Here is a 25,734-nt window from a genome sequence, read left to right on the forward strand (position 1 = left end):
ACCAGCAGTCTGCTGACCCTACCCCCTGACAATGGGCAGGACGCCCATGGCCATGTCATCGCTACTTCATGCATACCTGGCTGCTCACGCCTTACCTGGCTGCACAGGGACTCAGTTACACATGTGCCATTCCCTTTTAAAGAAAGCACGCCAAGCGTACCCCCTCTTGCTCTTGCTCTCCCCCTCCTCTCTCTCCCTCCCTCTCACACTATCTCTCTCTCTCACTCTCTCTCTCTCTCCTGCTTTCGGTTGGCCACTAGCTACCCCCCCCCCATTTCTCTCCCCTCTACCAATAAACTCCACTTGGGCACTGAGTCTCATGTTTGTGTTTCATAGGCAACAATTATAGCAAAAGAAAAACACAAAACCTTGATGGGGATGGGGGCAGGTGGACCTTTGAAGCTAAGTTAGAAAACAATGGATAGAACAGGAATGATTTTAATTTTGCATATTATTAGCTAGCTCTGGTAGATAACCTATTCCTTCTTAAATGTTAAGAGGGCCTCAGAGACAAGACTATAATCTCTCCCACAATGTCCTGTCTTGGACAGTCTTATGTAAGCAACAGTGAGGATAGTAGAAATAAGTTCATAGCAGCAAATAGTTAAAAAGCACAAGGACTTCAAGTGGAACTTGGTGCTAGGTATCTGCCTGACACCCATGCAAACAAACCAATCACTGTGAATTTAGTCGTGGAAGCAGGGACTATTATACTACACTAACTGGTTGATGACACAAAGGTGCCAGTAAGTCTGCTCAGTGGATTCTTTGTCCTGTCTACCACCCCCTGTAGGTGAATCACATAATTTCCCTAAGCAAACCCAACTTTCTCATTGCCAAACTGGGATGCCAGACCTTTCTCTTAACAACTCTGGTATCCTGAGACTTTGAATACCACCCCTCCCCCAGCAGCTTTCAACCATAAGGTCTCAGAGCCCATCAGAACCCAAAGAGCTAGACTCAAATCTAATCCACTGCCCATGAACCTGTACACCACCATAGTCTAGGGTTTGCCACCAAAGTCTAGGGACCCACAGTTCTAGATCACCAACTACTTTATTCTGACTTTTTGGGGCTTCTGAAGGGGTTTTCCTCTCAAAAGTTACTGAGATTATACTACTCTTGATGAGTAGTGCAAGTTCCCATTGAGCCACCAGTTAATGCCAAGGTCAACAAGATCCATGTTCTCCATGGGGAGGTCCTTCCAGTTGCAAAACTTCAAATGTCTCTACAGTCAAATGGTCAGATCTGTGGGCTGCTGGCTTGCTCCTTTTGGCATGAGTGGTTTTGTTCCCAATGCACCCAGGCAAATGATGTGGGTGGGAAACTTTACCCCAAGACTGGAGGAAGGGGAGGAAGGAAGGAGGGATGGAGAAAAAACTAAAGTGACAAACCATGATATCTGGAAGTCTACACACGCACATCAGATTTCTGGACAGGCCCTCCTGACTTGAACGGAAAAACAGTGGAAGTACAAACAAGCCTCTCAGCTCTGCTTTCCCTTCTGCTCCTTTCTCCTTTACCTTGCTCCTCTTGGGCTTCACACTCTGCAGGTTCACACTTCTCTAATAACAACCAACAACAAGAGGATGGTGTTTGTAGCACTGGCACCCGACCTGCACAAACCTAAAATGACCTTTTTCATAGCAATCAGCCTGCCTCAACCCCACTCATTTGTCAAGGTCATTTGAAAATGTCACCCTCTCTGGGGAACCTTCCTTTCCCCACTACTGCTAAATTTTGTCGATTTTCAGCTATTCTACATCTTTGTTTAATGCTCAAAGGATGGAGATGGGAAAGAAATGAAAGATGAAAAGAAGGCAGAAAGGAGGAAAAAGAATTTAGGAAGAAGGGGCTGGAGAAATGGTTCAGTAGTTAAGAACATTTGCTGTTCTTCAGAGGACTGGAATTTAGGTTTCCCAGTATCTATATCAGGTGACTTCCAATTATCTGCCCCTCTAGTTAATAGATACAGCTTCCTAAAATGATTTCCACTAAGTCTACTTTGACCTATGGATCTCCCCATCACCACCACTGTAGAATTTACCGAATATAGCAACTAGAGTGCTTATTTCAAAATTTCCTTTATATTTCTCTTCTGCTCAAAGGTAGGCACTGACTTTCCATCTACCAAAATCAAAATTCTTATAATGTTCTGCAAGTTTCTACATGATATAATTTCTTTAATTCTTTCATCTTCTCAAAAATTCACCTCTACCCTAGGCATACCAGCAACACTTAAGGCATGCAGTTGGCATTTCCTCTGTTTGAACACTGTGGCCTAGCTATTGAATGGCACAACCCTCAATTTCTTCCCTGCTCTTTTTCTCTATTCTTTTTAATAGATTTATCAACATCTGACACCTTCTAAATCTGTTTTCCTCTTTTTTTCTCAACACACTAGTATCTGCGTAAAAATAGTACCTTGTATGTGACATTCACTACTGCATTCCAAGTGTCTTTGATGGTGTGTGACACAAAACAGGTACTCCATAAATGTAGAATGGCCACCTACAGTCTTTAACGCTATCAGAAGTGTCTCCAAATGCCAGATTACATTTCTTTTATTGCATACTCTTCATACTGAGATTTCATAAATTTAGGTTTTATGACACACTCTCAGCAATCATTTATTGCTGTCTGAGGCTGGCTTGTATCCTATAAGATGTGTAGAATCATATCTGCCCTCCTCAGATAACAGCCAATTTTTTTCTAAGAAATTGCTAGAAATCATGACTGGTTGAAAACCAGTCTTGTCATAGTTAAGACAAAAGCTTTAAAAAAGGTATGATTCTCTCTTCTGCCTCTTTTACATAACTTTCATAGCTTACACTGTGGATAAATGATATGAAGTCTTTGTACTATAAGAAAATTCAAATCGAGAGATTGATGGTCAATGTCATGAACTTTGGATCTCAACTTTTCTACACACACTTTCTTTACCTTTCCAACACAAATGGGCTTTCTATACCTCAGACTTGTATTGACCACCCTGACCCTCCCATCTAATTTTCCATTCTGCTCCCACATCTCATTCATTCAGGATAGTGACTTTGATTTTTCCATCTTTTAACTGTTTAATACAGAATCAGGGTAGTAGATATATGCTGTATGACTTTTCCTGGTGAGATGTGAGCCAGTTTCTATTCACTAGAGAGAGGGCACTGATAACAGACCAAATAAAGATCCCATCTAAGTCTAGTTTGGCCAATCAATGAGTTCCTTGAGCTTGTTTACAGTCCAGAAGAGGAATATTTTACAGACACCAGGATGGCAAATCTCACCCTAGCACTGGTGAGGAATTTATCAAACTTGCAGCACTGGAGTCCTGCTGTGGTCCACTAACAGCTTGTGGGGAGAAAAGGGATTAACAGCTGCATCCTCCCCAATGTTTCTACTAGGGATAGTAACAGCCCCATCACCATGTACACAGCTATCACGGTACTAGGGATGAAGAACAGGGACCTTTTGCATACTAAGCAAGTCCTCTAGAACTGAGCTTCAGCCCCAGCTCTTGGTACTTTTGAAACAGGGTCTTGCTATGTAGTCCAAAATGTCTCAAACTCTCAATCCACCTGTTTCATAACCTTGGCTGCTAGTTGACATAATACCCTTTACAAGAGGCTATTTTCCACCTAATTACCACCATCTCTCTAATACTGTCTCCTACTATCTTCTAATATCTTCTCTTTGCAGTATAAATCTTGTATTTCTGAACCAAGCAGCATATTCATCACATAGAATTTGGTATCTTATCAAAGAAATATACAATCCCTCTGATGAAAAGGAATAAATAAGCTAAGACCAGACAGGAGTGGTGGTGCATATCTGTAAGGAGGTGAGACATATCTGTAAGGAGGTGAGACAAGCCCAAGACTTGTAACATACACATTCAACCCCAAATTCCCATGAAACCACAGCCCCTTTTGGATCCACCTAAGTGTCAATACGTTTTGTGAAATAATGTTACAATTCACTATGGCCTATAAATCCACAATTAATTTTAGGAAACTGAAGCCACATTTTTTTTTTCTTTTTTCTTTCCCGGTATCCTAGTTCATCAAGCTCTCTCTCTAAATCCCCAGCACAGTCATTACCTCTTCTGCGCTCTCGGGGTTCTGCTCTTGCACCCAGGCCTGCAGCTCCTAGGATAGGGTGGTCAGCAACTGCTCCAGTACCAACAACTCCAGGATCTGTTCCTTGGTGTGAGTCTCGGGTCTCAGCCACTGATGGAAAGTTCCTGGAGTCGGCCCAAAGCCTCCCGGGTGCCAGATGTTTTCTGGTAGCAAAACTGTCTTAAGTACTTTCGGAAAACTTCTCTGTTATAAGTGTTCTTTGGCAGGCTCCAATCTTGTCTGGTGGTACACTCTTCCTTTGTCTTTATTTCCAAAACTCCAACCTGGTTCTTACAGAACTCGATATCACCAGTAGATGCCATCATAGCTATATAAAAGATTTACCCGTGTTTCAAGTAAAAACTCACTTGTAAATTTCCTTACAGACTGGATCTAAGGGATACGCAAGCCACCATTATTAACACAAACTATCACAAGCAAATACTGCGTAGTCTAAGAATTTTAAGTGCGAGTTGAAAGCCTGTCGTCCAGTTAATTTACTGTACTCAGTGGAAGTACATGTACTTTCACAAAAGTGAAAGCGATGCCAAGTTGTTCCAGGACTTTGGGGAGTAAGACTTGGTATGAAAGTTAATCTCCGCTTACTCCTAAAGTAAAACACAACTAACTGAAATAAAACCTTTAGGACAAGTAGATGGCGTCGCTGAAGAGCAAGTGCTGCCTACCATGTGTAAGGTTTACTACCAGTACCACAAAAATGAGTCGAAGAGTAGACAACTAGGGTACCCGTGACTTGCTGCTTTTGACATTTTTCATAACACCTGATGCCTAGTGATATATAATCGTATACACGAAACAGTTATGTAAATTGGGCTTTTCCGGGAATTAACCATTCACAACGGTTAAAGGTTGGAGGTTAATCTGCCTTTCTTCTATCCAGTTCTGTGATTGTCAATCTAAGTTCCTAGGTCCCGGCTGGCTCGGCTTCCCCCCAGCACCAGCCATCTTTCTAGGAGCACAGACCAGGAGGCAAGTCCGCCCGCACCGTCCCATCAGCTCGCTCACCCGGGCGCTCCTGCGCAGAGCCAGGAATCCGGTCCGCGGAGGAGGAACCGGAAGTCCTCGCGGACCGCCACGGAGGCCGGAACGGTGGAGCCCGGCGCTAGGCTCGCGCTCTCCTGCAGCCACTCTGCCAAACCGCGGCGCCCTACTCTGTGGTTTTTTCCTGGCGTCTGCGCCGGAAGGCTGGGGTTTTCTGTCTGAACGTACTGAGCCCATCGGGAAGAAGAGAATTCCCGTCCTCGCGCAGTTCCGAATTTGTGTTTCGGTGTCTATGAGACTGTGATAGATACTTCTGTGAGATGTTCTCCCCGACCCTTCCCGACTCGGCTGTGCTTCCTCGGCGCGGATGGTCTCCTCAAACCCAACTCGTGGGGGTTTGATAACCCTTTCAGTGATTCTTCTCAAGTGTCTTTTGTTTTTTTTTTTTTTTTTTTTAAATACTGGTAAGATGATCATACATTTGAAAAGCCACGACGGTCATTGATGAAAAGATACTAATAGGATAACTTAGTAAGTTAGAATATAAACAACACTAAAATCAGCCTTCAGTGAGTGAAAAAGCCACAGGTACAAAAACAACAACAACAAAAAAAACACTCAAGACCAAGAAATGTGCCACGTTTACTTGGGAGAAACGTTAAATGGCAAAATATAAACACAAATAGGAAGCAATATGCTTTTTGGGTAGAAAAACTCAACAAAGTGGTCAATACTCCTTAAATACGATATTCCAATAAAGCTCCTTGGGCGATCTCCTTAAGTTCATGGAACTTTCTTCTCCTCCTCTTCCTCCTCCTCCTCCTCCTCTTCTTCTTCTTTCTTCTTCCTCCTCCTCCTCCTTGAATTCTTGGATGACCTTTATGATTGCTCTTTTAAGTTATATGTCCTGGGGTTCATCTACATAATAAAGGGGTTAAACTCTCTCACTTTACAACTGAATTTAAGTGCAGCTCTCCAGTAAGGGTAAAACAGGTATCTCTTCCACAGAGGGCCATTTATCCACAATGTTCTTACATTAAAGGGTGTGTGTGTGTGTGTGTGTGTGTGTGTGTGTGTGAGAGAGAGAGAGAGAGAGAGAGAGAGAGAGAGAGAGAGAGAGAGAGAGAACACACACAAGGCCTAAGTCAGCCCCACAGTGTCTCAAATACACTAGTGTAACTGCTGCTCAATTAACCAATTGTGCATGAGATGACCTAACTGTCTCTGCAACTCCCCTTAGCTGTGTTTGAAGGGAGCCTGCACACTCCTGTCCTGGTCATTGCCATTTGGTACAGGTGAACGACGCCACATATGTTGGTATAATAAATGCTCTTTGCTTTTACACACTGTTTGAGTATGGAATCTTCCTTCAGCATTTCCTCAGACCCTTACAATAACTCTCATAGAGAACATTCCTATATGTCTAGTAAATTAGGGGGAGGAAATACTGTCTTGGTTTTTTTACCTTTTTATTTTTTTGTGATGAGACTTGAGCATGTGAACCTTTTTTGTTTTGTCTCTGATGTGGACACACCTAAGTTTGCTCAAGAAAGCACAAATATGAGGCAGATGGAAATAATGAAGAAATTCAGGATTTGTACAATCAAATATTGAATAAAACTCAAGCTAAAGTGAAAGCGGAATCCTTACAAGTAGAATGGGATAAGTGGAAGACAGAATATCAGAACTTGAAGATAAAGTGGAGGATTTAGATCACACAAGCAAAGAATAAAAAATTTAATAAGGAAAGGAACATATTAAAACTGGGGGACATTGTGGAAAGACTAAATTATTGAATTATAGGTATAGATGAAGAAAAAGAATACTGGGTCAATGTTATAGATCAGATCTTTGACAAAAATCATAGAAGAAAACTTCTCCAAACTAAGAAAAGACATACCCATTCAGATACAAGAGGCACACAGAACACTAAATAGACTAGAAAAGACCCTCTCCCCACTGTGCTGTAACATAGTAAAACGCTAAGTATTCAGAACAAAAAGTATTGAAAGCTGAAAGAGGGGGAGCGCACACACACACACACACACACACACACACACACACACACACACAGGTCACATATAAATGAAAATCCATCAGAGCAACAGCAGATTGATTACTCAGCAGAAAATTTGAAGGCCAGAAAATGCTGGAGCAATGCACTTGAGTTCTAAAAGATCTCACCTGCCAACCTAGACTAATGTACTGAACTAAATAATCTGCTATAGTTGACAGAGAAAGAAAAGCTTTCCATTATCCAAGCTACCTTAAAATTTAATACACAGCAGACTAACTTTGAACAGAATACTGGAAGCAATGCTTCAGACTGAAGAGAAGATCAAGCACAGCCAAGAGACTGTAGAAAGAAAACAAATGATGCTGTGATTACTGAAATTCAAATTATGACTACGAATGCAAACAATGAGGCAAAGTGACTGCATCAACATACACCTTTCAATAATAACTTCAACATCAATGGTCTTAACTCTCCAACAAAAGACATAGGATGGCTGAATGGATAAAGAAACAGAACCCATCTTTCTATGATCTATAAGAAATTTATCTTTAAAAGAAATTTATCTTTAAAGAGAGATTAAAGAATGAAAAAAACTACTCCAATTAAATGGGATAAGGAAGCAAGCAGGAGTCACTATCATAATATCTGGCAAAACAGACTTCAAACTAAAGCTAATCAGAAAAGACAAAAAAAAAAAAAAAAAACCTCTACATTCTACTCAAGGGAACAACTAAACAAGAAGACATTATAATCCTTAAACTCTGGTGCACCTGTTTTCAGTAAGAAGCTACTACCTACCAGAATTAAAAACAGATTAACATCAGTCCATTATTAACAACCCATGTAGAACCACTAGAGCCTACAAACAGACAAAGTACTCTTCTGAAAGAAGAATGAAACTGAAGGCAATATTTTCCTGGCTTCAAGATTTATTGAAAAAGCCATAATAATCAAAATATCATAGAAATATCATAAAACAGACATGAAACAGCATAAAGAGCTGAAAAATAAATCCACATTTATTATCAATTGATCTTTGACAGGAGGTCCAGGAATACACAACAGTTAAGGGAGAACTTCTCCAAATGAAACAACTTCTCAATGAAAACAATTAAACTAGATTTCTATCTCATAATTTAACCAAAAACCAACCTAAATGGACTAGTAACTAAAACATAAGACATGAAACTATAAAACTAATAAGCTAATAAACCAATAAAACAAATAAACTAATGTAAGTGAAAAACAATATTGGTTTGTGATTAACTATATTTTTGGATTTGCTCTCAAAAGTAATCACAACATTCCCCCCACCCCACCCCCCAAAAAAAGAAAAATACCATTACATCGAGCTAAGAGGCTCTGCACAGCAAAGGAAGCAATCAATAGAGTGAAGAGACAATCTATGGAATGGGAGAACATATTTGGTTTTTTTTTTCTCCTCCTCCCCTGCGCCCCCAACTCCCATCCCATCCCCTTTCTGCTTCCCAGGGAAGGTGAGGCCTTCCATGGGGAGTCTTCAAAGTCTGTCATATCAATTGGAGCATGGCCTAGGCCCTCCCGCATGTGTCTAGGCTGAGAGAGTATTCCTCTATGTGAAATGGGCTCCCAAAGTCCATTTATATATTAGGGACAAATATTGATCCACTACCAGAGGCTCCATAGACTGCCCAGGCCTCCTAACTAACACCCATGTTCAGGGGTTCTGGGTCAGTCCTCTTCTGGTTTTCCAGCTATCAGACTGGGGCCTATGAGCTCCCCTTGTTCAAGTCAGCTGTTTCTGTGGGTTTCTGCAGCTTGGTATTGACCCCTTTGCTCATTACTCCTCCCTCTCTGTAACTGGGTTCCAGGAGTTCAGCTCAGTGTTGAGCTGTGGGTGTCTGCTTCTGCTTCCATCAGCTACTAGATGAAGGCTCTAGGATGGCATATGAAATAGTCCTTATATGCCATTATCAGGGAAGGGCATTTAAGGTAGCCTCTCCACTATTGCTTAGATTGTTAGTTGAGGTCATCCTTGTAGGGGAGAGCATATTTGTAAGCCACAGCTCTGCAAGTAAGCTAACATTCAAAATGCACACACACACACACACACACAACTAAATGGCAAGAAAATAAAGACTCTAAAATTGGTGAAAGGACTTAAATGGGTATTTACAAAAAAGAAAAATAATGAATAATAAGTATATGAAAAAATGGTACCTTGGAGAAAACTATATAATACTGTTAATTTTTGTTTGTTTTGTGATGCTGAGGAATCAAACCCAAACTTTGTATGTGGTAGGCAAGTTATTTATCACTAAGCAACATAAGCTGGGGGTCTCTCTATGTTGCCCAGGTTGGTCTCCAACTCCTAAACCTAAGTAATCCTACCACCTCAACTTCCCAAATGCTGGAACTATATGTACCCATGAGCTCTCCTGAATATTGCCCTTAATAAAAGAAAACTCTGCCATTTATGACAGCATGGATGACCCTGAAAGACATTGTTTATTAACCTAAACCCATGATCTCACTTATATAAAGATTCTTAGAAAGTTGTGTTGGTTGAAATGAATAGTAAACAGTGGTTGCAAGGAACTGAAGGATTTTCAAAGTGAGATAATGTTGGTAGAGGGGGGCACAGTGTCAGTGATGTTGTATGAGTAACTTTAAGATATACAATACACATCGTGGTGAATATAGTTCACAATACTACATCATATACTTTTAATAAGAAAATAGGTCTTAAGTGTTCTCACAATGATGAGTGTCTTAGGGTTTCTATTGCTGAGATGAAACATAATGACCCAAAGCAACTTAGGGAGGAAAGGGTTCATTTTGCTTACATTTCCATATCACAGTTCATCATCAAAAGCAGTCAGTACAAAAACTCAAACAGGGCAAGAACCTGGAGACAAGAACAGACACAGAGTCCATGGAGGAGTGCTGCTAACTGGCTTGCTCAGCTTGCTTTCTTATAGAAACCAGGACCACCAACCCCAGAGTGATATCACCCACCGTGGGCTGGGCCTTACGCCATCAGTCACTAATTTTAAAAATACCCTATGGGCTTACCTATAGTCTCACCTTATGGAAGTATTTTTTCAAGCGGGACTCCCTCCTCTCTGATGAATCTAGCTTGTGTCAACTGACACAAAATTAGCCAGCTATCATGGTATTGCTTGGCAGGAAGAATGGAATTAAAGGGCCCTTTGTAGCCATTGTCTTCCAGGCACCACTTGATACATGAACATTAACATGTCCGTTTCCTCTGAAACAAGTGATCATGTCAGTGGTCAGTGTCTTGGTAGACACAGGAAATCAAAGATTTCTAAAATGGACTCACAGTTCAAACACTATAATGAGAAGTCCCCCGGCTTACTGTAACTTATTTTCAAGTGTTGGACTACCACGACTAGAGTAAGATTAAACTCTAGCCTCTCAATAAGTGACAGCCACAGGTGGCTTGTGACTGATTGCAAGGTTAAAAAAGAACCAGTGACAGTGTTTAAACAATCGCAAACCTTACAAAGCTGGAACATAAATTGACAACAACCCACAGTCCGTTAACATCCCTTCCTCTCAGGCACATCTGAGTTCTAAGCCACCCAGGTCAACTATTCACTGAGTGCAAGGCTAACTAAATAGTATTCAGGTTAATGTTTGCCCTTGGTTGAAAGGAACCAGCTGAATACTGCATTCCAGCTCAAGGTTCACATCACCATGACAGGAAGGCAAGTTTTCATCCTTACAATAGGAACAAGGAACAAAGACGCTGGACACCAGGTGGTCCTTTTTCTGGTTTCTGACCTATGTGTGGGACTATTTTTCACTTGTTCTATTAAAGTGTAACTTCTTCCTCCCTGCCCTCCCCTCAGTACCTACCCTCCAGGTCACCTGCTGTGTCTTTTGGACTACAGTATGTTGTCCTCCTGATCCTTTTTTACTTCATTTTTCAATTGTCAGTAAGATCATGAACCTACAAAGGGGAATCTGTGCCCCAGATACACACACACACACACACACACACACACACACACACACACACACACTCCTATGTCATGAACATGACAATTATCTTGATTTGGGCATTTCACAATGTGTGCACTTACTGAAATATCACAATGTATACCACCAATAGTAATGTGTTCTGGAACCATTTAAAAAAAAAAACTCCTCCACTGCTGCAATATTTGGATATCACCTATCATGGTAGGTATTCTGTTTTACTTGTTTGTTTTGTTAAATTTGTTGGTGTTGGGGGGGGGGTTGATTTTTCTTTCTTTTTGTGGAAGGGCAGCCAAGACTGATTTTCCTGTCTCTACCTCACCCTTGCTGTGGTGAAATTTAAAATAAATGTAATTTTTCTTTAAAACTGATGTTTTAGGGTAGAATAGATAGTTCGTTTCATCGTGGTACATGTTCTGTGTGGTGCACAAAGAACTGTGCCCTCTGGAAGGAAGACCCACTCAGAGAAAGCAAATGTGACTGGAAAGTGATGCAACAGGAGAAGACAAAGGGGACACAGGAGGCAAAGACCACAGAAAGAAAAAGAGCAGAAGGGACAAATTAATCAGATGGACAAACAGCTCCCATCAAGGAGATGGGAGGGGCCCCTAAGGGCTCTGGACTGGACTTTAACTAGGTTCCCGAGGTCCTATGAGTCTTCCTCATTAGTTTTGCCTTTAGTAATTTACACATTTGGGAAAGGGTTAGGGAAAAAACTTCTCTCTCCCTCTCCTCTCCTCTCCTCTCCCTCTCCTCTCCCCTCCCTCTCCTCCCCCCTCCCTCTCCTCTCCCCTCCCTCTCCTCTCCTCTCCTCTCCTCTCCCTCTCCCTCCCCCTCTCCCTCTCCCTCTCCCTCTCTCTGGTTTTTCAAGACAGGGTTTCTTTGTGGCTTTGGAAGCTGTCCTGGAACTAGCTCTTGTAAACCAGGCTGGCTTGGAACTCATAGAGATCTGCCTGCCTCTGTTTCCCGAGTGCTGGGATTAAAGATGTGCACCACCAAAGCCTGGCTACCAGTGTTTTTTGTTTGTTTGTTTGTTTGTTTCTTTGTTTTTGCAGGCAGTCTCTGGTGTGGGTTGCAGGTTTTGTGCTGGGTGGTACTGACTACTTTTCTCCTCCAGCACTGTTCACAGTGTCTCCCAGCACCATGAATGTTACTTAGCAGCAGTGAAGCTTCTCTTTGAGCACCAGCTCAATTTCTTCATGTTCTATGACATAATTAAGTGGTATCTTCAGCAATAGGGTCTTAACCATCAGGCTGGGAATGACAACCAAAAGCCTTGGCAATAACTTGTGATGTTTAGGTGAGTCTGGGGACCCCTTTTGCCAACCACTCATCAAAATGTAACCCCTTCCTGACGTTATAGTTTTGGGGGGGCGTGGTTTGAGGGTAACCCCTTTAAGCTGGGTGTGCTTATGCACACCTGTAATCCCAACACTCTACAGGCTGCAGCAGGATGATCACAAGTTCAAGGCCAGTAATTCCCTATTTCAGACAAAACAAACTCAAAATCAAAAGGATGCTTCTTATTATTGTTGGGCCTTCCCATTCAGAATGAAAAATCATTTTTCATATCCCCTTAGTTGAAATGGCCTTCCTCAGAAGTCTCCTCATAGCTCCTATGACATCTTTGTTCCTCAGAGTGTAGATGAATGGATTAGCCATGGGAGTAATGACACAGTAAAACAAAGTCAAAACCTTGATGAGGTCTTGGGAGCCATCCTCTGAGGGTTGCATATAGATGTAGATACCTGGCCCATAAAATAAAGACACTACCAGCAAGTGAGATGAGCAAGTGTTGAAAGCTTTAAGTCTCCCAGCTGCAGAAGGAATTCGAAATACAGTTTGGGCAATGTAACTATAAGACACAAGTATCATGGAAAGGGGACCCATTATCAAGAATGTGGCCACCACTGATAAAGTAATCTCATTGACTGTGGTGTTCCCACAAGACATCTTAATAAGCCCAGGCAGCTCACAGAAGAAGTGGTCCAGCATCTGATTCCCACACAGGGGCAACTGTATGGTGAGTGTAGACTGTAGTAGTGAATTGGCTAGGCCAGTGAGCCAAGCAGTGCTTGACAGCTGCAGACAGAACCTGTGGTCCATGATAACAGAGTACCTCAGAGGCTTGCACACAGCCACATAGCGATCTAAGGCCATGATGCCAAGCAGAACACATTCTGTACAGCCTAGCCAATGGAACACATAGGCCTGGGCCATGCAGCCTATGTAAGTGATGTTCTTGTTGGGTCCCTGTAAATTAAATAGCATTTGAGGGACCGTTGTGGTGGTGAAACAAAGATCCAAAAATGAAAGGCTGGTAAGGAAGAAATACATGGGGCTTTGGAGCTGGGAATCCAGCTGAGAGACCAGAATAATAGCAATGTTTCCCAGCAACGTGAACGTGTAGGAGGTCAGGAGGACAAAGAAGAGAGGAAGATCCAGCCATGGATATTTGGTAAATCCCATGAGAATGAAATCTTCTGGGAAACCTCCATTGATGAGCTTCATTGAATTTTCAAAGGGGAGTGACCTGATAAAATCAAGGAAGAAACTGATGATTTGAAAGCAAGCAAGCAAACAAACAAACAAAAATCACAAGTTGGTAGAAATTCTGAAGACACTAGAAAAAAATGTACTTTTTATGGGTAAAGATCTGACATTTGATGTCCACATGAATCACAGCAATGCTAATAAATATAATAATTTATAGGGAACATTTCAAGCACCTGGATTGCTCTTCTTGGGGACAAAGCCGTTTTATACACTGCTTGCTTTCTTGCCCCCACTCTCTTTTACAAAGAACTTCTTCACTGAGGCATTTGAAAGCCCTGAACAAATAAGGCAGGGTTTGGGCAGTGTGGTAGGTGCCAGCTTCTCTCTCCACTTCTTTGTGTCAGCAGAAAAAAAAAGGGGAGGGGGGAACAACTTTTTGTATTGCTTAAAAATGTCTTCCATCTGCTGAAAGATACCAGCGGAAGATGGGCACTGTGTTGCTTTCCCTGAAACCTCGACGCTAAAGGAGTGCTGATTTAGAGTTACCAATCAGATGCTAGTCCCTAGGACTTGAATTTAATGGAATGATAATACAAAGGAATGAGGAAAGGAAAGGGGTTTCAGAAATTCAGAGCAGACCACCTCCTAAGTAACATCCCTGTGGCATCAGCAAAGGACACTTCTGCTCTCCCTGGACTACAATCTTGATTATGTCTTCCTTCTCTTCATTTCTTCCCCCTCCCCCACCCATTCTGTGAAGCACTGCTTTCCTAACTGTTTTTCTGCTTAAACTATTACAATCACTGTACTATTTACAACTAAGAATCCTGAACAATAGAGAAAACTGTACCAGAAAACAGGTTTAATATATTTCAGATCTCTTGTAAAGACTGATGGGGGAAGAATCTGAATGAGCATCTCCAGGGTATTGAGAGCACCATGGTACCCACTACCCACTTTCCCATTCTAGTAAAGGCAGTCAGTACTCCTCTTTTGTATGATAAAGTTGCCTTTCTTGAAATGTTATACCTCTCAGGAAAATGGAAAGATGACAGAAAAAGAAATATCTGCAAAAGGTGTAAGATTAAATACAGGACTGGCGATGTGGCCAAATGGTCCAGCCCTTGCCTAGTATGTGCAAAGCTATGAGTTCAATCAGCAATACTACCACCAAAACAAGGACTATTGCAATGAGGTGCCACCATACACCTCTTGAAATGGACAAAATTCAGAAGACAGACAAGACCAAGTGATAGACCAAAAATAATTCCAAATGCTAGAACACAGATAAGACCAAATGTGAAAACACAGACATGACCAAGGACTAGAACATAGAAAAGAACAAATGCTAGAACATAGGTAAAGTCCAGTGCTAGGGCAGACACAAGGACAAATGCTCAGGCAGACATAGGGCTGCAGCCATTTCCATTTGCTGCTGCTGAGATACGCAATTGTGCAGTCACTTGGAAAACAGGTCAGCAGATTCTTACAGCACTAAACATAAGCTGTCAAACTTAGCTAGAGACTTTGCCCCTTGCTATTCCCCAAATGTGTAGAAAAGTTACAACCACCTGAAAATTTGTACACAAATATTTACAACTGCCCCACTCATAACTGAAAATACTTAGAAATGACTGAAATATCCTTCAGTAGGTGATTATATTAATAAACCATGGTATATTTAAATAATAGAACATTATTCTGTACTAAAAAATGAGCTTTCGAGTCATGAAAAGATACCAGAAAAGGCAGTATGAGAAAGCTATATACTACACATTTCCAGAAGACTGTCATTCGAAAAAGGTGGCATTGTAGAGACATTAAAAAGCATTAAGTGGCTACCAGTGGCTGAGGGTTGTAACAATCATTGTAACATCAAGGATTTAGGACAGTAAAACTACTCCATAGCCTCTGTATGCACTACTCTGTAATGATGTATGTATACCGTGGTAAACTTATCCAAATGCACATGATATATGATACCAAAGGTGAATCCCAGTGTAAATTCTGGATTTGGGGTGATCCATCAATTTCCAGCTCATTGATTATAACAAATGTTCCTTTGTGGTAGGAGAAAGGGAAAGCTACACATGTGCAGAGGTAAAGAGATTATGGGAAATTTTGAACCTTTGCTCAACTTTTCTGTTAGCCTAAAATGACCCTAAAATAAAATTTTCAAGAAAAAATTCTCTCTGCCCATTGAGAAGATTATATGATAAATGAAGGTGAATCGTCCTTGTAGTCTGCATGATATGTATAAAAAGTCCAATCAGAATCACTTAAAAGACAAGCCTGAGGAAAAGATAATGCATTTGAAAATTAATGTAGCATTTTCCCAGTTTAGGACAGAGACATGGATACCACATGTGAGGATTAATCTGAGAAACCTTAGCTGAAGAAATTGCATGGGACTTTATCTTGACTAGAGAGATGTGTTTTGGTTTACTGGCTGAGTCTGTGGGAGTTGTTTTAACTGTTTCGTCTATTCCATGATTGAAATCTGATTTTGAAGAGACACACCTAAATGGTGTTGACTTGCTAGAATCCCTACAGTGTGTGGTGGAGGGCACTGAGAGACCTGTACAGACCCCCAGACCTCTATGATTAGCTAGTAGCAAGCTCCATTCTCTGACCCCCAGGCAGGCTTTGTACAAGTGAGACATGACCACAGACCACAGAGTATTTTCACTGTCAATTGATCACAATGCACAGGCAATGAGGACAGTGGCTCCAAAGGGAAAATCATCCACAACCACGACTATATCCTTACTTAAACTGTTTCAAATAAGTGACACAGGGCAGTGAATCTATACGAAGAACCTTCTCTCCGTAAAGATCAGTTCCCAGTGCAAGACATTTTAGTTCTGTTATCAGTTCTGTCTTCATAGTATACAAAGAAAAATACTTTATATAAAACATGATGAGTAGCTCTACATTCATTCATGTAAGGCAAGACACAGCTACCAAAGACATGATCAAATGAACTAAGTGACATAATGAACATAATGACAAATTTTCATTCTGGAATGGAGAGGCTACCTTAAATGCCCTTCCCTGATAATGAGAATGATGACTACCTTATATGCCATCCTAGAGCCTTCATCTAGTAGCCGATGGAAGCAGAAGCAGACATCCATAGCTAAACACTGAGCCAAACTCCTGGAATCCAGTTTCAGAGAGGGAGGAGTGATGAGCAACATGATCAAGACCAGGCTGGAGAAACAAAAAAGAGCTGACCTACACAAGGATCCCAGTCTGATAGCTGGGAAACCAGCATATGACTGACCCACATGCCCTGAACCTGGATCTCAGTTAGAAGGATCCTCTCTTATTTGTTTAAAAAAATGATTATTGGGCCAATCACTGTTGCTGGGTATTTGGATGCAGCAGGAAAAACAAAACAAAAAACCTTATCTTTCTCTTTTGAAGGGATGAAAGAAGCTATCTCTAGAAAAGGAAGAGTAATGGAATAATGAAGTTAAGGGCAGGGTATGCTGACTTTGTATTGGTAGCTGTGATAAAACATGACCAGAAGCCAGAAGTCACTGTCTTGTATTAACTGTGTTCTTTTCTAAGACTTATGAGAAACTTGGAGGAACATGAAAAGTTTGTAGAACTCATCAGAAGTGATAAGTGAGAAAAACTGATCAGCCAGGTGGCTTGACAGGGGAGGAGACAGGGGCCATGTGAATTATTTTCAGGGGGTGTTAAATTTGATGATTTCATGTTTTGACGTGGCATTTAATAGGTTGCATCATGTGACTTTAAAAGTGGGCATCAGCTGAGTGTTCCTGTGAAACGAATCCTTGAAATTCTGACTTGTAACTTATCTCTTGGGAGAAAGAGAGATAAGGAGAGAAAGAGATATCGGTTTCAGATATGGTATATATAATGCAAATATTTGTCTCTGCCAACTAAAATTATAATGAAAGAATGAAAAATATAATTTCATCATGAAAAGGAGGATGAGAAGGGAGATGACAGAAAAGAAATAATATCAATGACATTTGAAAATTAGAAAGCAAACAATTGCATACTAATGGACAAGAAAGTAAAAGCCTTGGGCAGTGATGTAGAGATTCAGCAAGCAAGTAAAAGAATGGTGATTCTAGAAAGCAGACCTTTGAGGGGACTGAATTAAAAACAATGGATTGCCAGACATAGTGGCTCGCAATTATAATGCCAGCACTTGGGAAGCTGAAGCAGGAGAATCACCCTAAATTCAAGGCCATCCAGGATTATATAGTGAGTTCTAGATTGGCTGGGGCCACAGAGTGAGACACTGTCTAAAAACCCAAAAAGCAAAGCAAAAAAAGCAGAGTACTGTCTGAGGTTGTCTGAAGGGCTGTACTAAGGAGTCTCAGAGCTTCAGATACCAGTCTCCTCTGCTACCCACTGCTGTTCCCCTGCTCTGCCTGGGAATAGGGCAGTGTGGTTTACCCCTCTGCAAGGATGAGCTAAGGACATCTAGACTCCAGGCAAACATGAGACCAGGAGTAGAGAAACTGACAACAGGACAATTCAATAGCAGTTTCTCTGGTTCTGCTTAGTTTGTTATTTTGAAATGGGGTTCAACTTTGTAGCTCAAGCTGTCCTGGAACTCACTATGTAGCCGAGACTGACCTTGAACTCAAGCAAATCCTCCTGCTTTGGTTTCCCAAACGCTGGGACTGCAGGCATGAGCCACCACACTTGGCTCAAATTCATTGAGAAGTGAAAAAAAAATTCATGGATTAAAGCTTGTGTTATTAAGAAATATGGGTAAGTAGGGACTGAAGACATGGTTCAGTTGGTTAAGTGCTCCCTGTCCAAGCATCAGGACTAGTGTTCAGATCACAAGTACCTGTGTGGAAAAGCTGGGCATGGTGCTGCATGCTGTAGTCCTAATGCTTCAAAGACAGACAGGAAAGGCCCTACAGACCAGCAGCTAGTTTTTCCAAATCAGCAACTTCCACATTCAGTGAAAGACCTGATCTCAAAAAATAAGGTGGTGCGGGCTTGAAGAGATGGCTCAATGCTAAGGAATATTTGCTGCTCTTCCAGAAGACCTGCATTTAGTCCCTAGCACCTGCATCAGGTAACTCATATCTTTAACTCCAGAGAATAGGTATGCTGCCCTCTTCTGTCCTCTGCAAGCTTGCACACAGGTGCACACACACACACACACACACACACACACACACACACACACACACACACACACACGGATGACAGGAGAGAAAAAAATGGGAAACTGGGGGAACTTTTGAAGGCAACTGGGGACAGGGAGAGCATTAGCTGGAAAGGCAGTAGTGACAAACAGGAGCCAGGCATGGGTTCAAGACAGAGGAGTTAGAACCCCAAACTTTAATCTGAGCTCCTAGGAGACTAGAAATGCAGTAGTCAGAAAGGAAGAGCGGCATTGGTGTGAGCATTGCATGGGATGGTTTAAATCAAAACCATCTTTAGAAGGTAAATTTTAAGTTTGGCAGGTAAGAATCGGCTTGAGTGTTTCTTCTAGGGCCTCTTAGAAATCTATAGGTCAACTTAATCAGCTTCTGAATTGAAAATTCATAAAGTACCTGAATCTGTGGCTGGGATAGTTAGTATCACCAAGGCCAGGGAGACAGTGGCAGTGTGTCATGGGACTGTCTCCAACCAGAAAAGATAACACAGTCATGCATGGGCACCATGCAGTCACAGATAAGATAGTAGAGAAAAGGAATGACATCCTGTCCTGTCTTGAGCTGATTTTCAGTGTGTTGTATTTTAAAGTATTTGTTCAATCATGGCCTGATCTCTCATTCTTTACTGAAATTGACACAAACAAGTGCTAGCAATTTCTTTGGTAGAACAATAGTTCAATTAGCTGAGGTATCTTAGCCTGGCTAATCTTATGTACCTCAGAACTCTCATATATTCCCCATCTCAAAACCAAATAAAACTGGGCAAAACCCAGGGATATTTAATCTTGTATTGGTTTAAAAAAAAGGGGGGGGGGACATGCCTAGCACATACCTCTGTTTGTTTGGGTTTATATAGCAGATGTGACCAGCTATAGAAGTCTAGTCGGGAGAAATGTTGCTGAAGCTCGTGACAGGAGGGAGAGAAGTGGGCCTGACCAGGCTAGGGACCAATAAGAGCTTCTAACGTCTTGATGTGGCAGCTTAGGTGATGGAGAGAATTCTCCTGGTTCTAAGGCTGACTCAGGGGTAGATAAAACCAACTTTCATTCAATGCACCAGTCATCCCTGAGAGACTGCCACTGGTGAATTAATCCCGCTGGAGCATAAGGTTTATATTTACCACCTTGGCTACAATTAGAGATTGCATCAGTTTTCCCATCCATTGATCTCACCTTACTATCAAGGGAGAGAAGAATGTACCTCATCAATTTTCCAAAGGCAAACAAATGTATTAATAACAATAGCAATAGGGCCTGAGAGATGGCTGGGCAGCTAAGAACACTTCATGTTCTTGCAGAGAACCTGTGTTTGATTCCCAGCACTCACATTGGGTGGTTCATAGCTACCTGTAACTATGTCTCCAGAGATGACCTCTTCTGGCCTTCACAGGCACCCAAATGTACATTCATAACACACACACACACACACACACACACACACACACACACACGCACACACACTAAAGATATAACAATAATAATCATCTAACACATCCTAGACAGTTTACATGAAGATTCCTAATAGCTTCTTAAAGTCTGAAGCTTGAAGAAATTAATTTGTTCAGGATTTGTATGATCTTTGCAGTTTTTAGTATTCAAATACTAAGTGAAGGTTTTGCAAACATCAGAGTGCATGAACTTTCTTACGTCAGCGGTGTGTGGAATACAGTCAGATTTCATTTGTCAAGCTTGCCTTAGTCAAAATTTATGTCATTTTGTTAACTCCTTTAAAACATTAAGATCTTCTTTTGATTTCCTCCACAAGATGGCACAATTTCAGCCCATCTCTTTCACAAGAAAAGGTTTTCAGAGTAAATTGCTCCTCAGAACAAGGTAGAAGAAAGGCAGCCACTCTAAAGATGGTTAAAGATGCTTGTTCTGCCCCTTCCCAAACACCTAGGCTGCCCTTCCAAGGTTATTAGATGGCTCATGACCAAGTTGCTCAGAGCTGTGTGTCAAACAGTCCTCTTCTCTTCCTACTGTTTTGTTTTGAGTCTGGCCTTGAACTGACTATGTAGCTGAGGATAACTTCTGACTCTAAGCCTTCTGCCCCTAGCTCCCAAATGCCAGGACTATAGGAATATACCACCACACCCATTCCATTCCTCATCTCTACTTTTTAAACTGAAGAACTGGAAAATGAACAGCAGACACAACATGATACAGCCATAGAGATGAAAAAATTGCACTTTCTAATGATTCCTTCCATCCCTTCTTTCCACTCTAGTTTGTGTTTGTATTTTAAGATAGGGTCCTGTGTAACCCAGACTGGCCTCCATCTCACTCTGCAGTAGAGAACCTTGGACTCCAGATTCTTTTCCTTCTTCTTCCCAAGTGTGGGATTACAGACATGTGCCACCACGCCCAGCTCAATCTGTGTCTTCTTCATAGAGGACTTCCTGTATAGACAGCTGAGGTTTTATTTTATATTTTCCTCCTTTAGGAATAAATAGAGTTAAATAACACTTTATTAGACTGGTGCACTCACTTTATAAGAAGAAATAACAAAATTATTTTAAAACCCTTAAGGTTGAAAAGGCTAAGTTTTGAAATTAGTCTAAGTTATTCGATTTTGTTTTACTTTATGGATGTAAACTTTATCCTTGACTCTAAAGAAATGGAAGACAGATGCCATGAGAAGGTCATGGGTTCCAAACTGAGATAGTCTTGGATTTGAAACTGAATTTGGCCATTTACTATGTTGCCATGAATGTCACTAAACCTATGTCTTCATCCTTAAAATGTTTCTTGTAATACTTATTTGATATAATTATTGGATTAAGTGAGATTATATATGAAAAAAATGAATGCAATGAATTCCAATAAATAACTCCTCTTGTCTATGTGATAATAGGAGAAATGAAGCTCATGAGTCAGCACATGGTGCTGTTGCTATAGGCAGGCCTTACTTTAAAATCTTCTCCATGTTTTCTAAAGTCACTTGTTTCAACAGTACTTAGAGTGCTTACTAAAATACACATTTCTAGGTCACTGACCAAACGAAACTAAAATTTCTGAGAATGAGTCCCAAAGCAGCAATTGAAGTATGTGTGTAAAAGGAAAGTCACCACATTAGAGAGTCAGGCTGCTTCCTCAATTGCAGAACTAAAATTCATATTCCAGTGAGGTTAATTTATTTATCCCCTTGAGGACTAAAATCCATCTCTGTAGATTAAAGACATATAAACAGAATTAAATGACAGTTGTTGAACTTTAAATTACTGTTATTGTTGAACTTTAAATGACTGGAAAATACTATGCAAAACAATAACACAATGCTGGGTTATCTAGTATCAATAACAAACTACGTCAAAATTCAGAAAAAGACTTTAAGCACTGAGAACATTTGTTTTTCTCCCTCTCCAAAAAAGAAATGGCAAGGAAGAACCTAGGCCACTATATAACAAATCGTATTCTGGAAAGACCGAAGACACCTGTCTATGTATATGAATGAGTATATGATGGAGCACAGGCAAGAAGGTGCAGAATAGAGACACTTTAGAAAGACATGCTGAAAGCCTTCAACAGATCTTTGCACAGTGATTGTTGTAATTACATATTTATTCAGATCAATTATTAACAATAAACTGCTTTCTTGCCCATGAGTTCTGTATCTGTGATTCAACAGCCTTATACTGAAACTACCCGATCTTCCCACCGAAGTGCTTGAATTACAGATGTGTGCCCCTGAGTCTGGCTCTCAGGTAGTGAATTTCGTTAATGTTTAAGGAATCTCAGCAAGACTAATCAGATCTCATGAGAAAACTATGCAAATAATATGAAACCAACTTCATGGAAAAGAACAGAAACCCCTAAGAACTGGACCTAATATCAGCATCACCCTTTACAGGGAGGGTCAACTATAGTTAGGCAAATAAATTGAGAATGCCATTCCTCTGAGGGTTTCTATAATAAATTACTACAAATGAAATCTTTCTTCCCTTTAAAAGGTTTTGTTGTTGTTATTTTTATTTATGCACATGCCTTTGCATGGGTTTAAATGTTTACATGTTTGGTATGCATATACGCCAGAGGTGAGTACAAGTCATAGTTGTTAGCTTGCTGATGTAGGTCTTGCAGACCAGAAGGAAACTTTTTTATTTATTTTTTTGACAGGATATCACTCTGTGACCTGGAACTCATTCTTTGGCCTAGGTTGATTTCAAACTCCTACTGATGCTCCTACCTCAGTTTTTCAAGCACTGGTCAAGCTTGCCTCCAAGAAATTTATTTTCTGTTTTGAAGGCAAGAAATATGAAAAGAAAAGCAACATGTATTGACCAAACTCTGTGGGGCATGACCGAACTCCCTCCGTGTGCTCCAGAAATTCTGTCCTTGATCATTCAGATTCCTGTGTTCCCAGCAGCACTCTTATGGCAAGAGCAGCATCAGGTCCCTCATGGCAACAGCAGCATCAGCACCCTCATGGCAACCGCAGAATCCCTCTCTTTGCCTCTGTAGCACTTTGCCTTCTCTTCTGTTTCTGAACAATCTCCCAGTGCCTGTTGTATGAGGATGCTTGTCATGTGCGTGGCTTTTAAGTCTGAGTGCATGAATCAGGACATGTAAGATAATATCCATAGGTTTCATGGAAAGAGAATCAAATGGCTTCACACACACACACACACACACACACACACACACACACACACACACAATCTGGCTTTTAGTAAAAATTGAATTGCCAGTTGTCATCACTACAACATATTTAGTCATCCCACTTTTAGCAAGTTCTCTAATATGTCATACTAATGGCATGTGGATTGTTATATGTCATACTAATGGCATGTGGATTGTTGTATGACACTATTCCTGGAGAGACATGAACAGGTCTTCTCACCCGATAAGGAACTGACACAAAAGTAAGGATACCACTGAAGTCCAACTTGGTGAACTCCTGGGTTTTATTCAGTTTCCTTAGGAATACAGGTGAGGTGTTAATTACAGGGCTTCACCACCAAAAGCCAAGCCCGGTGTGGGTTACCACCCAGGAGGAGAGGTGGGTGGTGACCACCCAGGAGGAGAGGTGGAAACCAGTAGCTCTCTGTACAACTTACAGGGAGCTCATCCGGTTAGAGACTGTGTGGGGCAGCTCAGGCAGTCTAGGCTTCTTCCGGGCATCTTGGCTGATCTCTATTTTCTCCAGGAGTCTCGGCTGTTCTAAGACTCTTCTAGGCAACGCTACTTCTCTGAGAATCTCTTAACAGTGTTTATAGCTTATCTATACATACTTGAGGAAGGGGGAGGGGCTAAGGATCTGGTCCGTTTCAGGGACTTCCTGGAGTCACTGAGTTATTTCTTTCCGAGTTTAAGGAACTTCAATACAGTATGGAATATTTGTCTCCCCTTAGAACATCTCATTGTTTTACCTCCCTTTAATATCCTGAGTCCTAATAAGGCTTCGACTGCGATAGATCAGCTATACACCTGGCGCGTGTGGTGAGATAACAGCAGTATTCCTTCACAAAACTGAACATCCTAGAGACACCACAGAGAACGAAGACACCCTGTTTGGTTTGGGAACCATGGCAACACTGTGAAGCGAAGGAGGCAGCAGCACAGATTTGGAAAGTGTGGATGTGAGAAAGGGAACAAACAGTCTTTTGCTGCCTGGCACAGAGTGGCTGTCACTGCAACTGCAGTCTCTGTGATGAGTCCACTCAGAAGCCCAGTGCTCAGGGGAGAGTTGGGAAGGAATGAGTGATCACTGAAAGGCGCTACAGCCACACAACACTTAGGAACCACAGGGTTTTGTTTGTTTGTTTGTTTTGTTTTGTTTTGTTTCTTTAAAATTTTTAAAGACAAGCAAAGACAGATTTAGAAATAACATTTTCAAGCTCTTATTGCAGAATAGCATATATCTTCAAGGTGACCTAAAGTTGGAAGCCACTGTGCTTCAAATGGCTACAATACGACTGCCAGGGGTGTTATTTGAAGCCACATCCCGAAATAACTGGAATCTCAATCTAGCACCTTTAGACCCCTTAGCCCCACTACCACACAAGTAGACTCCTAGTGCTGATCTTTATGATCTCAAAGGGACAAGTATGTTTTCCTATATTAATATTATTATTATTTGCTGTTTTAGATATGAGTTATTCTGTAGCTGTCCCAACTACCAATGGATTCTACAAACAGGCTTCCTCTCCTGCTAGACACCCAGCAGCAGCCCACTCAAAGATGTCCTCAATGGAAGCCTGCCTCAGAAAACAGGAGGCTCCCTCCCCAAATCTCACGCTCCAGCCGGGGCTGGCAGTGGTCTTTGCCAGAGGCAGAAACAGAACACCTGATCTAGTCACCGGAGGAGTTTGCTCCCCCTAGGAGTCGCGTGCGTGGTGTCTGAGCCCCTCTTACCCACACACCTTTGTAAGCGGGTTAAACTTCTTAGTGCTTTCCTCACAAGTGAAATGGAGACGATAAAAACGTGTCTAAACTTTTGGTAACAATTTTATTTTATTTTTTAAACCCCAGAACTCGGGAGACCGAGGTCGGAGTATTTGGGGTACATACCGAGTTCTACTCCCAAACGCCAAAGAAAAGATGTCATTTCTAGAAAATATATGTATATGTAACTATATAACTATTTAGAAGCTTTTCCAACTGCCAGCAAAGTTCGGTGTTGCGTCACTGATTGGTATTCCCTGACAACTTACCTGTGACATTCAGTGCGTTAGATGATACTGTGAGGTATTAAGCCATTCTGCAGATAACGGCGCTTTTAAGTAACTTAACACGCGTAAGAAAAAGACGCTAATTATTTCCTCTCCCAGCTATTCCCGCTCATCTTTATTACTCTATTTTGGAGGCTAGACAAGTAGAGGGCACTCAAGTGACACGGCTAGGAAACATGGATTGTAACAATATTGGTTGCGGCTCTTGGAGCTTCGGGGCTCCGCTTCATCTAAAAAGTTCACGCTCAAGAACCGCTTTGACGCACAGAAACAAGACTGAGT

At 41.4% G+C, this 25,734-nt stretch overlaps 1 protein-coding gene across 1 annotated transcript; it reads right to left on the minus strand.

Moving 5' to 3' along the window:
* Positions 1 to 12,687: 12,687 nt before the first annotated feature.
* Positions 12,688 to 13,632, minus strand: LOC127229621 (olfactory receptor 2B11). Its single transcript, XM_051194695.1, has one exon. It carries the CDS (start codon positions 13,630 to 13,632, stop codon positions 12,688 to 12,690), a length of 945 nt encoding a protein of 314 aa, XP_051050652.1.
* Positions 13,633 to 25,734: the final 12,102 nt, after the last annotated feature.

This window comes from Phodopus roborovskii, unplaced genomic scaffold (assembly GCF_943737965.1).
Source record: "Phodopus roborovskii unplaced genomic scaffold, PHOROB, whole genome shotgun sequence".
In the NCBI taxonomy this organism is placed as follows: domain Eukaryota; kingdom Metazoa; phylum Chordata; class Mammalia; order Rodentia; family Cricetidae; genus Phodopus; species Phodopus roborovskii.

Coding starts and splice junctions, on each gene's coding strand:
- LOC127229621 (XM_051194695.1), bottom strand. CDS start 13,632: ATGAAGCTCATCAATGGAGGTTTCCCAGAAGATTTCATTCTCATGGGA.